The 16,886-nt window shown below is 38.4% G+C and overlaps 1 protein-coding gene across 1 annotated transcript; it reads right to left on the bottom strand.

The window, feature by feature from the left end:
• Window positions 1–455: 455 nt before the first annotated feature.
• On the bottom strand, window positions 456–15,736 carry LOC306927757 (cysteine and histidine-rich domain-containing protein 1-like). The gene is made up of 11 exons (XM_079507603.1): window positions 15,479–15,736; window positions 13,031–13,080; window positions 12,872–12,928; window positions 12,474–12,616; window positions 10,984–11,084; window positions 9,263–9,321; window positions 8,354–8,424; window positions 7,440–7,545; window positions 3,416–3,535; window positions 2,071–2,133; window positions 456–1,507 (listed from the first exon to the last, which is right to left on the bottom strand). The coding sequence occupies exons 1-11, from the start codon at window positions 15,540–15,542 to the stop codon at window positions 1,334–1,336; spliced, it is 1,008 nt and encodes a 335-aa protein (XP_079363729.1). The 5' UTR covers window positions 15,543–15,736; the 3' UTR covers window positions 456–1,333.
• Between the last annotated feature and the right edge of the window lie 1,150 nt (window positions 15,737–16,886).

Raw genomic sequence — 16,886 nt, 5'->3', positions numbered from 1 at the left:
TCCTCATGAATTAAAGGAAGCATGAGCTCAATTCGGGGGCCCAGGACTACAGCTTAGGCAATTGTCACCGGGTGAAAATATGGGTTAGACAACTGTGGGATAAAAAAAAGAAAATATCTGGATTTGAGCTTCAAATTCTACATTGATGCGTAACAAGAAAGTTATGGAAATGACCATCCATAGGATCAAACAGAGAAATTCAGGGTTAAAAACATTAGTTTTAACATTTCAATGCAAAGGTTTATTTGTTTTGGTAAATTGGTTCCTTCACCGTCATTTCAAGGCCATAATTATAATTTTACATTGTAGACATTCAAATCTAACAATTAAGCCACACTGAATATTAAATTCTACTATTTTATATATCTTTGTTCAGAAAATGTACAATTCATTTTAAAGTAGGACTATACAGTAGTTTATCTTACAGAGATCAGACCAAGTCTTGGTCTAGCTGGTCTCTTGGAACACCATTTATTCAGAAACCAAAATCATTCAGTATTTGAACAATGTAATTGCTCATGTGTAACTACACAGCTCACCTTTAGCTGACAACTTAATAAAGAATCTCGACTTTAAACTGACAAAAAAAGCCCAAACCAAACATAATTACACATCATTTGATTCAATAACCAAATGGTGCAACAATAATCCAGAGATTAAAAATTTGAGAATAAAACCAGAGATTGGAATGCAAGAGATAATCAAAGTCAAAGAATACAACTTTTAAAAGTGCTAAACGTGACAAACAAATGGAAATGTACAGATACAGATTACAAAATGACTGTTGTTTCTGTTTTACGAAACATGGTCGAAAAGGTCTTCATGGTCTGGCCAAGCCACAGATAATTACTATACTGAAATATGTGGTACTCTTATAATTAGCAGTTGATTTGCAGTACAGTATGGTGGTGGTGGTTACAACCCCGCTTTCAGATTTGATGGAATGTCTCATAATACAGCTCATTGCTCATTTGGTAGTTTATCTTAATTCACTATCACAAACAAAAGCCATAAAACAAATGAATTAACACAAGTTGTAGCACCATCATGTAGATACAAAAGCATTTCAAAGTTATCTCCAAACAGGTGGACCAAAAACAATCATAGGGGAAAGACTTTAAGAGGATCAGAGTAGTAGGGATAAAGTGTCCTGGTCACGTTGATACATGACTCCAGGACCATGAGCGATGACGATACTGTGTCTTGTCTGAGAGAGAGAGAGAGCAATGATAGCGAAGAGAAATGTGACCCTCAGGAGATGAGGGGTGAATGTGTACAGCCTTGATTTTCAACTAAAATGTACATTCCTTAATTAATGGCTTCGTCATCACCATCAGTCATCGTCCTCCTCGCTACTCTCGTCCTCTTCGCCCTTGTCGTCCTCCTTGGGCGGGCTGACGGGGGGAGGGAGGTCGAGACGAGCCCAGGACATGGGCTCAGACTTTTTCAAGGCAATCTCGATCTTGGCAGCCATCATGTTCACCACGCTTTTGCTTACGTCAATTACCTAGGCGTGATGTGGGATTGGGGAGGGCAGAGAAAGAATATGAAAAAATGAAAATGTTAACCTGTCATGTTTATCCGACCTACCTAAAATTTGTAAAAAAATGCCGATCTACAGATTAATGTCACATCGCAACCCACTGCGAGCTTGTAGATAGACATCTTTGAAAATAGATAATTTTGTTTCATCAATTTGTTTATCTTCTTTGTTTATGTAAGTCATGTTAAAGCACATTCATTTCAAGGAGCCTCAAGGGGCATTATTAGCCAGAGTTTTTGCATAATTTCACAGTTCCAGTAAAATACCAATTTCAATTCAAAAGCAATTAGGCCTACTTATCATGCTATAATTATGAGTGACTTTGTAAGTGTGTGACACAATTCAATTTCAATTCAAGCAGTATTTTCTTCCCTCTTTTTCTAAAATAAAAACACTTCCAACATAAGAGACAATGCTTTCGAATTTAAAACGTATCAAAGGATTTATTTTAGTTTTTTTGCTTTATTTAGATAATTAAGATTACTGCCATTACATAACACACGGGGCTCATAGCCTACAATACTTACTCCCCACAAATTTACGTTCTGCTCAAACTCCTTCTCCCCTTCAAACATGATGTGAATGTTGAGCTGTGGGAAAAAGAGGCATCAATTAAACAGCAGGATGGTGAAGGTGAGCCAATTAAACAGACCATACAGATCCATGGAATGGAGCACAGAATAGTCATCTCCTCAACAACAACAAAAACACCCCATCTTCCCCTGGAAAGCTTGGTGAAGAGTATCACAGAATTCACATTATGTTATCATCTTTAGGCCCCACACCACTAAGACATTAGTATCCGCTCTATGTAGTGACTTGAGACAACTTGAATTATATGCATGTGACTGAGGAATAGATCAGGCATCCTCCATACAAGTAGAAAGGGAGACGAAAAAGGGTAGAGTTATCTCAGCTCTGTATCAAGGTTTGATGGCAAGTAAAGAAATATCTACTCTATATATTAAGGAGAAATGGGAAGCTGGATTGGGGGTACGGGTTACGGATGAAGACTGGTACAATATATGTAAGACACAGTGCACAGCCACAAGCTCTAGAACGTGGAGGGAATTCTGCTGGAAGAATATTACCAGATATTTCATAACTCCAAAAATTACAGCAAGAATGCAGTCTAAACAACAAGCATGCTGGAGGTTATGTGGAAGTATAAAGGTTGACCACGAACACATATTTTGGAATTGTCCTAAAATAAGTAAGTATTGGGACGATGTATGGTCAGAGATAAAGAAGATACTTAGCTATGAGATACCTAAGACTAGTGTTGTGCTGTATCTGGGTGATTTGTCACAGGATAATACACAGAGAGAAGATATTTACCTGGTCAAAGTGTTATTGGCAGCTAGTAAAAAAGCAATTACAAGGCGATGGTACAAACCAGAACCCCCAGCTTGTGAGCAGTGGCTGAGCATTGTGGAGGAGATATTTGTAATGGAGAAACTGACTCATATATTGAGACTACAGGAGGAACTATTCATTGAAAAATGGGAGACATGGACTGACTATAAGGATCAACAAAACGACACCAATGTTAATAATGATGGACATTCATAAATGGACTGGAATATGTTGTATATTAATGATGTATCTGAACACTTGCACTGTAATTGTCATTTTATGTTTTTTATTTTTATGTCTACCTGCAAATAAAAATTAAGTTAAAAAAAAGAAAAGAAAGGGAGACGAGGGCTTTCCAGCAAAAGCGGGGTTTACAGCTGTTATCTCTAGCACTCCTTGAATGCATTGCTAAAACCGGACTCAGTCGTAGCAGTTTGTCAAATTGCTGCTTCTATTTTAATTACACCGTCCCCCTCGCCTCCATGAAAGCTTGAAAACAGAACAGGTGTTGCTCACCGTGATGCTGTTTGCCTCCACATAGCTCAGCTCTGGGTTGGAGTTCTTGGAGTAGATAGTGAAAATGACCTGGCTCCCAGTTTGGTGCCAGTCAAACCGACATGGGACCACCTTCTTACCCTGCGTCCAAATCACAAACAAAGAGCCAAGTATGAGAACATCTTTACATACAGTATGATTACAGGCAGCCTTACATAAAGCATGAGGACAGATTTACATGTGATATAATTAGACAGCTATCTCGATTACATTTAGGGAGGGAATGTTATCGCCATTTGGAACCTCACCCTCCGCTATTCATTGTAGCCGAATCGGGAGCAGTACTGTCTGGCACCTGCCATTGGGGGTTCTTCCAGGTTGAATGGGAAAACATGGCACATGCTGACTAAATAAGCTACTTAACACATTTTGTGCCCAAGACGTCCACAGACGTCCTAGGAATTACCACATGTAGTGCCCAGGACGTCTGTGGACGTCTTGGTAAAAAGGTTTTTTTTTCCTTAAAAAATGTCAAAAAGCGGGTCTAAAAAGTGGGCACCCTGGGTCGCCATTTTGAAAGATTAAAAGGGCACATCATGTGTTAAGCTACTTGGCTGTTTCCCCCCAGCCTAAAAAAAAGTACTTCTCGGAAAACCTTTAAACATCTGTAGAGTCCTCCACCATCGGTGTATGAATGTGTGCGTGAATGGGTCAATCTAATGCACAATCTATGTAAAGCGTGTTTGGATAAAAGCGCTATATAAATGCACCATTTACCATATGAGAAAAGCTTTACATTATGATAAGTTATATATTATTATTGGAGGTTTACGCTATGAGAACTGCTTTACATGTATGTTTAAAAGGACTACTTTGAGGGCACCCGCTGGCCTAGCGGTCCAGGCGCATACCACATATAGGCGCATGCCTGACAGCATGTTGCGGGTTCGAGTCCCGATCCTCGACTACCTTTGCTGCGTGTCATTCCCCGTCTCTCTCTCTCTGTTTTCTCTCTCTCCACTATATCCTATCAATATTTGACTGCCATCAATTTCATCCATTATACCGGTAGTCATGACTATAAAAATAAGTAAAACTAAAAACAAATAAAATTTATTATTAAAAAGACAGCAATAACAATACATTAAAATAGACAAACGAGATGCAGTATTGTCATCTAGATACTTTTATATGATCCTATATCATCACCGTACAGAATGGACTGGTTATATTTTATAGATAAATACTGAACTTCAGGTGAAGTTTTTGTGTAAAATTGACACATACAGTAACAGTTTAGATTGGACTTACAACGCTACTGTACTGTCCACACTGTGAACAATATCGAACACTGACCACTAGGTGGAGTTAGATTGACATGCTCTAGCTTTCACACCACACGCATGCCATGGGAGAACAAGGAATTTCCCCAGTGGCTTGGGCTGCTGATTGGTTTGCACTGCAGTCAGAAAGCCTGGATGCTACAATCAGTCAGATCTGGCTACAGTCTCCCCAATAGTATGAACTCTGCCTGTCACAACACAAGATTAGTTCCCAAGTATAGCCAATCCAAAATTGCTATCACAAGACTGAAGTGAACGCAGCAACAGTCCAGCCATAGCAAGGTTGATGTGGCGTGCTAAATCGATAATAGTGGAAGATGGACAGTGGCAATGTAGGAAAGAGAATGAGGATGAAGAAAAGTCCCTATATAATATATAACAGTATAAATTAGACCTAAATATTAGACTTAATAATTATTAGACTTAAATAAATTAGTAAAAATCCTTGATTATGCAGGGTAAAATCCTTGATTATGCAGGGTAAAATCCTTGATTATGCAGGGTAAAATCCTTGATTATGCAGGGTAAAATCCTTGATTATGCAGGGTAAAATCCTTGATTATGCAGGGTAAAATCCTTGATTATGCAATGAAATATGCAGGTCTTTATGTGATTTATGCGGTGAAATTGCACGAAGTTGTGAAATATGGGGAAAATTGCGAAATAATGACAAAAGTTGTGAAATATGCGAAATATGCAAAAGGTTCTGAAATATGCTGGGTTTTATCGGTTGAAATATGCGGGGCGTTGCAAAATATGTGGGACGCAATTATGCACCCTTTTTGAAAAATCTTTGACCTCTGCATAATCTGCACAAATTTGGCCGATTATGCTGTAAATTATGCAATCGCATAATCACATTTTTCTGGAGGTTCTAATAAATAATCATTGAGTTGTGTGCCTTTGAGTGGTGAAAGTACTCCACTGATTGACATGAAACTGACAGCTATCAAGCATCAACCAGACAGCCTACCACATGTAGCAAACTAAATGTAACACCAAAACATTATGTGTGTGTGTGTGTGTGTGTGTGTGTGTGTGTGTGTGTGTGTGTGACGAGACGAGACGACAAAGTAATGTGAAGTGAAATATGTTTTTCAACTCGACTCTCTAAGCCTGGTTATTGCCATGATGACAATGTCATTGCACGTTGTCATAGCCTCCATGCGTATTACACGATTAGGTCAGTACTAATACCCACTCAAGCGTATTGAATGGGATGCCCATATTCAAATTGTAAATCCTGTGGCTGGCAGTAGTTATCTGTGGTATAGTGGATTCCTTGGAATGTCGAGTTATATATTTTGCAATCATACTCTCCAATGTACAGCACATACATATTTATAGTACCAGGGTCATTACAGTGTGAATTTAAGTTACAGTACTATATGCGTATTGCGTAAAGTCTTATTATGGTATTTGCTTGTTATCCATGTGGTCCGTTGTGTTTAGTGTCCACACGTATTGTGAGTCATAGCAAATACCATTCACATGCCTGTTAAATAACTTATTGTATAAGTCTGTATTTGTCACAAAAAAAAACATCACTGCCAAATGTTTATCGCTGGTGTGAGTGTCGCTCCAACCCTCTGCGTAGGAGTAGAGAGGCTTGTATAAGGAAATGATTTCCATTTCACTGTTTTCTGCTCCAACAAAAACTGCTTGCGATAACATTTTAGGTGAGAAGTAGGCCATGCAGTTGCTCAATCTCAATTCATTTGAACTCTACAACTTTTAATTTAAAACTTTGTTATCAATATTAGATAGTTTCCATAGTGTTATATTGGAGTCGGTTTCTGTCAATCTCGTGTAGTGTGTCACTCACTGGTGAAACAGTGGCTGATTGCCACCGACTGGCAAACTAAGCTAATCATTTGCATAAAGTTGAGCCGATATACATTTTTTACACTCTCCTCGCCTAGAAAATGAATGAGCAAGCCAGCAGGGGCCTCGCTCTGCATACAGGTAAATGCACTTAATGCAGTAATGCACCATAACTTCCAAAGCCTAGCTATTGTCTTGATGAAGACTATGGATAAATAGTATACATTGTCACTGTGTTTAACATAGGCCTAAAGGTTGATTTGCCGTTGGCTCATAATTTAGAAATGAACATGCAACATAATTCACCAAAAAGCAGGAAATTAAGGGCCGTATCTTACGTCAGGGGCACTTATCCGTAAACATTGTTTAAGAGGCGTGCCCACGTAAAATGTGCTATCTTGTGCCATCCTAAATCCTAAAAACACCTCCGCTACCCGTTACATTATGCATAGATAATCACAAATGTGTGTGAACAAAATAGCAATTTAGGGGAAAGCGTACCAACACGCCCATGACAGCGCAAATACCGGTGTCGGCTAAATAGATAGCGGGTGACGCTGGACCAAAATACCATTAAGGGACAGAGCAATCTCCTATACTCGTAATTTTCGGGCAGCGCCTGACTTGCGGGCCGCATCGCGGGTAACAGCGCCGACGAAAATCGAGCCCTTAAGGTGGTTGCACACTGGACGCGTTTTTCGGAAAACCGATGTGTGCAAGTCTTTTAACGCAACAAAATATCCTTTCCTAGGACCCCAATAAAAAGTGGCCTGACTGGGAGCTAGATTCCCTGGTCTGCATGATTTTCTCCATCTACTCTGCCCCTGCATACACAAAAACACAAAGTCACTCACTGACAAACCATGCAGCACACCCACCGTATCTTTTTTCCTCCATATATGTGTCCCCTTGGTGCAGCCTTCTTGGGAGAGGAAGGTATCAAAGTCGGATGTTTTCCTCTTACAGCAACTCCAGTACTTCATCCTGAGGATGCAGTTTTAAAGCTGTCAATCACTCTTTGGCGTGTTAGGACTCAAACAAAATGTTGGTTTCTGTTTAGTAATTAATAAATACTAGAGGCCCCAATGTTCCACATATTGCAATTGCTGTGTGAATACTAACTAAGTGGAAACTGATTTTGTAACTTTATATTTCTGCTATACATTTACTACTTTGTGTTTCTTTGTGCAAAGAAGATGGCAAATACTGCAGTGCCCCCCTGGTGCAGTCTTTGCACAGCCGGTCCAAGTTCGAATCAGCTTTGCTGCATGTACTTCTTAACCATTTAACCATCACCATCTCTCTCATGCCATTTCTTGTCTCTCTCCACTGACACTATCAAATAAAGGCTAGAAAGACCCCTCCAAAAAGCTACATACATACAAACTGTACTAAACTACATAATTGTTCATCACAATCATTCAACTGATTTGTAGGCTTAGAATTGTACACTGCTTCAAAATTAATTTGATTAGGAAGATATCTGAAATATCTTTCCATATAATGAAGTATATCACAATCTCTTACAATTTGTAAATCACCATTTCAAATCACCAGGGAATTTGAAATAGCACATGTTTAAGAACTGTATCAGACTGCATCCTATCGCACGTATCGTTCTGTATTAAAATGTATCATACATAAATCATATCGTAGCCCATGCATATCGAATAGACTTACAAGGGAGAAGTTCAGACCCATACAGTGGAGGTTAAAAGGATTTAATTAATTTTAAACATTAATTTTCTCACATTTTTGGACCTGCCAGCCTACGTACATATACAGTACTAACCCTTCATGGAAGATAGGAAATCCAACATGGTAGGAGCACACCTCATCGTTGCTCGCCGGCCCTTGAAAGCTCTGGAGAAGATAGTAAAGTATTAGAGGAACAGCACAGTATTTTCTAGGCCTGTCCTGATCCGATACCTAATTTAGATTGGATATCGGCCCGATATCAGCAAAAAAAACTGGATCAGATTGGACTGCAGGGGAAATATCCAATCCAAGCAATCTGATCCAGTAACCTATTGGTTATTAATGCATGCATGGGTATGTTTTTCTCATGTTTTTGCGGACTACTATTCTGGGGAAGTTGTTCCCCGTTTGAATAATATCACCTGATCATGCCTTTTTTGAAAAGGTTGGATTGGGACAGCCCTTGAATTTTCAAATTCAAATGCAATCAATGAAGGGTCAGCACACGCAACAACTAATATTCTTGATGTGGGTGCTGGCCATTTTGTTTTGTATACCAACTTCTTGACCTAAAGCACTATGTACTGCATCATTATGACCAGCAAAACATAATAGGTATATTAGGACATCAGTTGTACACAACAACGTTAACCTGACCCCAACCTCTTTTGAGAGTATGCAATTCCTTTTTGCGTCAGACAAATTCTGCTGTGAAACACCTGGTTGGCTGCAGAAATTATTTCACTTTTGCGTAATGTTATAATTCATTGTACATAATGTTTTCAGGATGGAATTTTGCTTAGAAACGAAATCTTTCCATGAAGGTTCAGCAAGCTGAAGACTGAGACTTTAGTCTATTGCTCATATATTGCGATTATTTAATCTTGCTCCAGTGTTGTGGGTATAGTATAATGCAATCAAAAGACAGAAAAACGTTTTCACACCTACTTGGAGACAATTATTCAGTGCATTTGGCAACTTGTTTAAAGACATGTTCACCTACTTTATTGCAAGCTGAATTTTTACAGCATGTTCCAATCTTGATCTCGTCACTATCTTCCTCTGAAAAAAGAAAACAAAATGTCTGAATAATGTACATACTGGACATCTGGCATTTTTAATTATTATTATTTGACATTTCTGCCGACCATTTTACAAAGCATACAATGCTTTCTTTATTATTTCTAAGAAAGCTATCGGATTGCATTAAATTCATTAAAGTGTGATAATCAACTTGCAGAGACAGGCTTGAGATAGGCAACTGAATGATGAAATTGATACCTCGTTACTTATTTTTGTCAAAGTTACATTATCATGGCATTTTAATGCATTTGCAAGTCCACCTGAAAATAGTTCTTGGAGAAAATTGTGTCCATGACCATGACATAAAGCAGTGAAGTAGTTCAAAAGTGTAGTTATTTCCAACACTGCAGCTCAAAATGCTCTGTGATGGCAGAAAGTCCTTTATTCTTTTAATGCGATCTTAGAATGCAATTTTAGATTAGACGTATAACTTGCACAGCAGATATTTTTCTTCCCCACAAATGCAGCATATTGACTCATCCAAATTCACCCACTGCCCCACATTGCCTGGCTTAACGCCAACATTTGTATTGGTAACATTTTGACCAAATTTAGGACAAACTACCTCCAACTGCTTGCTTCTTTTATGTCTGTCTTGTGTGTATAATCAATTCAACTTTATTTGTAACTCTCAAGTACTCAAACAGAGTAATTGCACAAAGCTTAAGTGACTAGGTTTTAATTTGCGTGCCGGATTCTAATTTGTAGCGCTCTGTGTACTCTCACACAATAATTAATAGTTGTGGTGGTTTGGGGTCAACTCTTGTCATATAGTATCATATGCATTTGGTAGTTCTTCATATACATTTTTTTAAATGCAGGAAAAGAACATGGGATTTTTACTCGAGACGTGAGTTGTGACCCATAAATGGATCCAAAACCACTGTTTGGGAAACAGTGTTCTAGATGGCTTGCCCCTTAAAGGTACCATGTCGTAAATTGGTTCGTAATCAGTAAGTATCAAACTCAATTGGACAGTCCGTTGTTCCATTATTATTGCTGGCTTTGACTCTGACACCCTTGCACATGGACCACTATGTACACTGTAAAATGTTGACATATACTCAATGTTGAAGCCTGTTGACAATATTGATATATTCATTCTCATATTCACTGTTGATAGTCTGTAAACTGTATCCATTAACATTAATGCAACAACAATAGCTATTAATATTTTCATTGGCTTTTGGATCAATAAAGGATTATCTTATCTTATGTTAAACACTGTTATAGTTTCAAGGGGCTTTAGAGGCCAGCATGTTTAACAAGGATACAAGAAAATATCAGTTGAGGAAAAGAAAAAATGAACCACAGGAAGGATCCCAAAAGTGGGGACCTAGAGCAAGGGTGGACAGGCGTGCAATAGCTGCCAGGTGGCCAATTTAGTTCTTTTGTGAAAGCCTATTTCACACTCTCTTTAGTTAAATTAACACAGAGTATAATTGTCATGTGTAGGCAGTTTTTTTTTCATTCAAATGCCATGGTTTGGCAGAGACAGGGCATATTCCCAGCGGCCATCTGCCAAAGGAAGCTCATTCTTTAGTTTCACTTTTTAAAGTTGCCCTGGATAGATAAGAGTCGACTTTCATCTAAATGCTCAAGATGTTGACATTAATGACAAATCCTACAGTATGTCCTCACCTTTCTTCTCTTCAGTATTATCAGACAGCTTCAGTTTCTCCAGAGCTTGCTTCAGAGAATTAGAGATCTTGTGCTGAATTCTCACCATCGGCTCATCAGCACTATAAGGATAGAATTGGTCTTTAGAGCATTGGCAAAAAATAAATCTTCCCCTCAACCCCGCTATGCAAACTTTTTTTCGACCCACAACCCAGTGAGCTGTTCTCACATTGGTTTTATAACACGAATATATCGTCCATCTGTGATTTTGGGGGAGACGATGGGCGATAGGAAAAAATTGGCATATCGCCAAACCTTACTGCAAGCACAGCAGCAGCGCATGTTGGACCGCATGTTCGACCGATGTTTCCGCATGTCGGTCTGTTGGTGTTTCTAATCTGTGTGTGCATCCCTATTTCTTTCTCTATTCTTTTTTATTTATTATTTTGTTGTGTTTTTATTGTGATATGGATTCCCCCGAGTCTGAAATAAAGATTGAATTGAACATGTTAACCCAATTTAGACCAGAGGCTGATTCTTAAAGGGATAGTTCAGATTTGTTTAACTTAAGCTGTATGAAATACTTGCAATTAATATACAATTTACAATTTAGGCATTTAGCAGACGCTCTTAATCCAGAGCGATTTACATTAAGCAAGAACAAAAGCATGGGAATACATCACATATATAAAAAGCATTTATCAAGAAACATGCGTAAGCTAAGAACGTAGCTAGAACATATCTATATAATGACACTGTACATATAAACTATACATATATAGTGGTTGCAACTGTAATAATTGATTGCCCGAGTCCCGTGGTGGGAGTTCAGTTTGGTCAATATTAAGTATTGTGGGGGGCACTGGGGCCACGCAGTACAATGTATCCACAATTTTTTCCACAAAAATGGATTCACAAAATAACGTAATTTGTATTGTTGGCCTGTTTCTAAAATATTAGCACAGCTTTCGTTCAACTTTGACCGCTCTATCACATGGAACAATTTGTTGGGCGTAGTAATATGGACACAAAAAACATAGTTCTGTGTGTTCCGGGTAAAAAATGAACGAAAGTTGCACAAATATTGTAGAAGTAGGTCAACAATACAAATGACGTTAGTTTTGTGGATTGATTTACTTTCAATGCGTGGCCCCCTGTGCCCCCCACAAAATGACCGGAACTACTTAATATTTCACCAAAACCAGAGCAGAACTCCCACCACAGGACTCTGGCAATCAATTAATACAGTTGCAAGTATTTCATACAGCTTAAGTTAAAAAAATCTGAACTATCCCTTTAAAACGCCTTCTGAAACCTAACCTAAGGTTTCTGAACTCTTATTCAAAATGTAATAATAATAATAATAATAATAATAACATGTAGCAACAACTAATGAGACATAGAGGTACCTCCTGGATTGAAAGGTACAACAACTTTTGGTTGCAAGTGCAACAGGTCTAAATGGGTTAAACAGTCTTAAACAATAAGGATGGTGTCTCCGAGATCTGTACCTTGGTCTTGTTATAGCTGTTATAGGCTTTGGTGTAGAGATGATATACTCATTAAATGTAGGTTTCTGTTCATCTATTTCTTTTACGTCGGGCTTCACCGGCTCTTGTGGCTTCTCTTTGTTGTGGGGACCTTTTGTACAACCCTTACATTGGGGAGAAAAGAGCAAGGACATGTTTTATGCTGGGGCTGTAGAGTAGAGCAAGGACATTTTATATGCTGGGGCTGTAGAGTAGAGCTGACGCCGTTATAGCTACTGCACAACACTGATCATGGTAATCAGTATCTATAACAACTCTAGACTAGTCTAAAACAACACAAGCTAGGTAAGCTGGGGAGAGGCCATATTATGAGAATCAGAAGTATTGAGAGACGATACAAAGGGCTTCTCAGCACTCACAATGATGTTGAGAAAGTCTGAAAAGACAGTGGTTCTTCTCTTGCAGCAGGACCAACCCTTAGGAGAGAGACACAGAGCACTGAGACGTTAACCTCAGTCACAGGCCATCAGCCGATGTGATAAAGATATGCTAGCATGAGCATCCAAATCGGGTTTTACCTTCAAAGCATCATGGAACACTGGGACTCCTGGGTGGAACGTGCAAACATCTTTGAAAAGATAAGAAGACTGGTTATTGTTACTAGAAGACTGGTTAGTTTGATTAGACTGAGGAAGCTGCTTTGTTGTTAACAATACCCAACCCCCATACAGTACTTGGCTCATTAGGCAAAACGTGGTTGGAATCCAACCCGGATACTATACCATCCACACCCCTTGGCCCTTACTTTTATACATGTTTTATTCATAATGTGTATGTGATATTCTACCATCTTTAGGTTTATGTAGTTCCTGTGAATAATTTTGGGCAATTTGTCACATTCTAGAGACCTACTGTATATGCACACATCCCATTACTCCCAGCTGCATAGTCTGGATGAAATGTTCATGTTTTTTGTGCATAAATATGCTTTATGTAGCTTTCTTAGTAAGTTGCTACACTTAATGCACATACATTATAGTACCAATAATCTGAGTTATTCTTTTGGGCTGCATTAGCATTTTGCTTAGATTTTTAGTACACAGCTGTAAAAGACTTAATATCTATTGAAATGCCCACATTTCCCCTTGGGCATCAATAGAAGTTTGATCTAATCATTTTCATAGGAACGGCACAGCACGGCAGGGGGGCTATTCTTGTTGATGATGATGCTCAATGGCAAAATAATCAGTATTATTAAATGCAAATAGAACACGCTTCAAGATAAACCCAGAGAAAACTCGAGAGAATGCCTCACTGTATTGATGAACTTCAAATATATCATGGAGGGGACAATCAAATTCCTATATTCATGAGTTCGCTTTTTGAATTATGCATGTTTTGCAAGCTTTAGCGTAAAGTGAAAAGCTAATAAATATTGTATCACACAAACATTGTTTGTGTACATATTTTCCTCAAATATTAAAGGTGGCCTTACACTAGCCGATAATCGGGCATTTTTTGACGCTCGGGGGGTGCCCGACTCAATCGATCTGCTCGGGGCCGCTCAAAGCGCGATCGGGATCGGCCCGATCAACATCAAGAATGTTTGATATTTGCTCTGCCCCGCTCCGATTATCCTGTAGTGTGTGGCGCTATCAGATTTCAGATTGAAAAAAATCGGCTAGTGTAAGGCCACCTTAAGGCTCTGGATGTTATATTAAACCCTCAGCTCAGAATTTATCAACATGCTCACAATACAAAAAAGTTGTGTAGTGGATCAATAAATTCACTGAGCTCTCCCCTGAGCCACTACACTAGCCTATTTTTTGGGGGGAATGAGACATATATAATAAGCTAAAATATGGTTAATATAATCACATAAAGAGTACTTGCAATGTAAGTACAGGTCTGTTATTGTATACTAACTAAGATTACTAACATAAACAAACCAATAGCATAGCATGAATACAGAATACAAAATAATATACAGTATATAATATTTTTGAGGGGTGCTAGCCCCTCCTATATACAGGTTTAATGTTTGTTTTTAGTTCAATGTTTGTTTTAAAAACGCCATTGACAATGAAGGGAAAATGTAGGTCATATTTTTCCCTCATTACGTCATATTGTCTCTTTATTGTTAATGGCATTTAATGTTTGTACTGTTTGTTTTACATCACCATTACATCACCTAATCAACATGAGTTAGACTTTAATATATTTGCGCCCCTCACTTCACACAGGTGTGATTTTTATATATATAATACAATAATGTATATATATTATTATTATTATTATATTAAAAAAAAAAGAAAATAACACAGTCTACAGTTTAAAATCTGTCTGGTCTGGTGATCTATCAGGTGAGTCAATCACCACTAGAGAATAAAAACAGCACTGCAATTGTTGTTGTTGTTAATACATTACTATTACCATCATCATTTTCCTGGTGATGAGTTTCTACGATTATTAACGTTTGTCTCAAAGATTGGGGGGTTTAAGATGAAATCGTACAATGATGAGCAGAGTCGGCAGACCTGCTGACCTGTGGAAAGGTCAGCATGCGTGGTGACGCGAGGTTACCCCGAATTGAATAGTAAGAGTGGCGACACGCTTTGATCTCGCCGCAAAGCGGGTGCTATGGGCTATAGTTCCAAACATTGGAACTATCCCATTGAGATAGAATCAGCACTTCCACATTCCATTGTTACAATGGGAGTCAACGCTGGTAACGCCACTCTCGGCCGACCTAGCCGACCCTGTAACACACATCCTGTCCCAGGAAACTGGCATTAAAATACCCTAAATCCTGATTCCCCTAACAAAATAACAACACGCCATAGTTCATAATCAAATAGTTATTAAACACGTACATCATAATGACTGAATACGGTTTCTAACCCTGAGTCCATCTCAGGGTCCCACTCCCTGACCCTACATCAGTACAGTACTATAGCAATTTCAAAGTTACAGTTACAGTACACACAATGCTAGTAGGTTAGGAAACATTAGCTAGCATCACTCACCATCAGGGTTATTGTCTGTGTCAAACCGCTGCCCACAGCCTTTATTGTAACACAAAACTGACATAGTGCCGTGGAAGGTGGTTAACGGTTAAATAAATTAAATAACCTAAAAACCAGCGAAAGAAATAATGCAGAGAGAGATGAAAGAAAGCTCAGAGAGTTGTGTGGGCCGATACTATCCACAGACTTCTGGTTGCTGTGCTGTAGATCCCATAGCCGCAAAGGAAGGTCGCGCCACGATTGGCTTGTTGGTTGTCAAGCAACCGCTAGTGAACTGGATATATTTTAGCCAGCAACATTTTGAGTTTTATATAAAATCTAACTTTTGAGTTGTTGGAACCAAACAGACAATAAGTATGTCGTTACTTAACCATACAAAATGTCAAAATGATATGAACAAAAACAAAAAAACTCCCTCTTGCGTGAAGATTTCACTGACAGGCCCCTTTTCCACCGGTTGGGAACTACTTCAGTTCAGAACCAGTTTTTAGTCCATGAGCCACGTAAAATTGAAACGTTAATTCTGAATTGAGTTGGCAAAACCATACCTATATTAAATTGTTTATAGGATCAATATAAGTAAATGAATATATGATAACCCTTCCACAGGAAAAGCTTTTTCATATTTATCACAGCTTTTGTACTTTTCACCTACAGTAGGCCTATAAGTGATGAATAGGTAAAAAAAAATATTAATAGTTATCACCATGAAACTTCCCCAGTTGATTACTTACAAACATGAAGACAATGATTTATTGTATTACACATTTTCTGAAATTGTACATTTAAATATGCAAATTAGGTATTATGAAGGAAAATGTGCAAAAAATAAATAAAAAATGAAAAAGCTACTACTGTGGAAGTGTTATCATATTAATTTACTTATATAGAGCGTCACAGTCCCGCCCCCTTTCATGACGACACCAGGCCCAGAAAATAATTCCCAATGCATTTTCCCCATAGACATTTCAAAAAGTATTTATTTAAAGACCTTTTAAGCTTCGTATGAAGCCAACTCCAGTCGTGACAAATCATGACAACAAACACAATATTTTGGACCAAACAAATAATTACAAAGAAAACAACAAAAAAAGTGTTGTAACCTGCCGTTTTTTTCTTCTTTCTAGTTATTTCCAAAACATTGTGTTTATTGTCATGATTTGTCATGACAAGAGTTGACTTTGTCCGTGGCGTAAACGTCTTTAAATAAATACTTTTTGAAAAGTCTATGAGGAAAATGAACGGTGAATTATTTTCCGGGTCTCTCTCAAGGGGGCGGGACTGGGACGCTCTATTGATCCTATAAACAATGTAATACATGTATGGTTTTGCCCACTCAATTCGTAATTAACTGGCTCATGGACTAAAAACTGGTTCTGAACTGAACCGGTTCCCAAACGGTGGAAAG

The sequence above is a fragment of the Electrona antarctica genome (genome assembly GCF_951216825.1).
Source record: "Electrona antarctica genome assembly, chromosome: 8".
NCBI lineage: Eukaryota > Metazoa > Chordata > Actinopteri > Myctophiformes > Myctophidae > Electrona > Electrona antarctica.
Note: the sequence above shows the minus strand (reverse complement) of the source record. Positions and strands in the feature narration are given on the sequence as shown.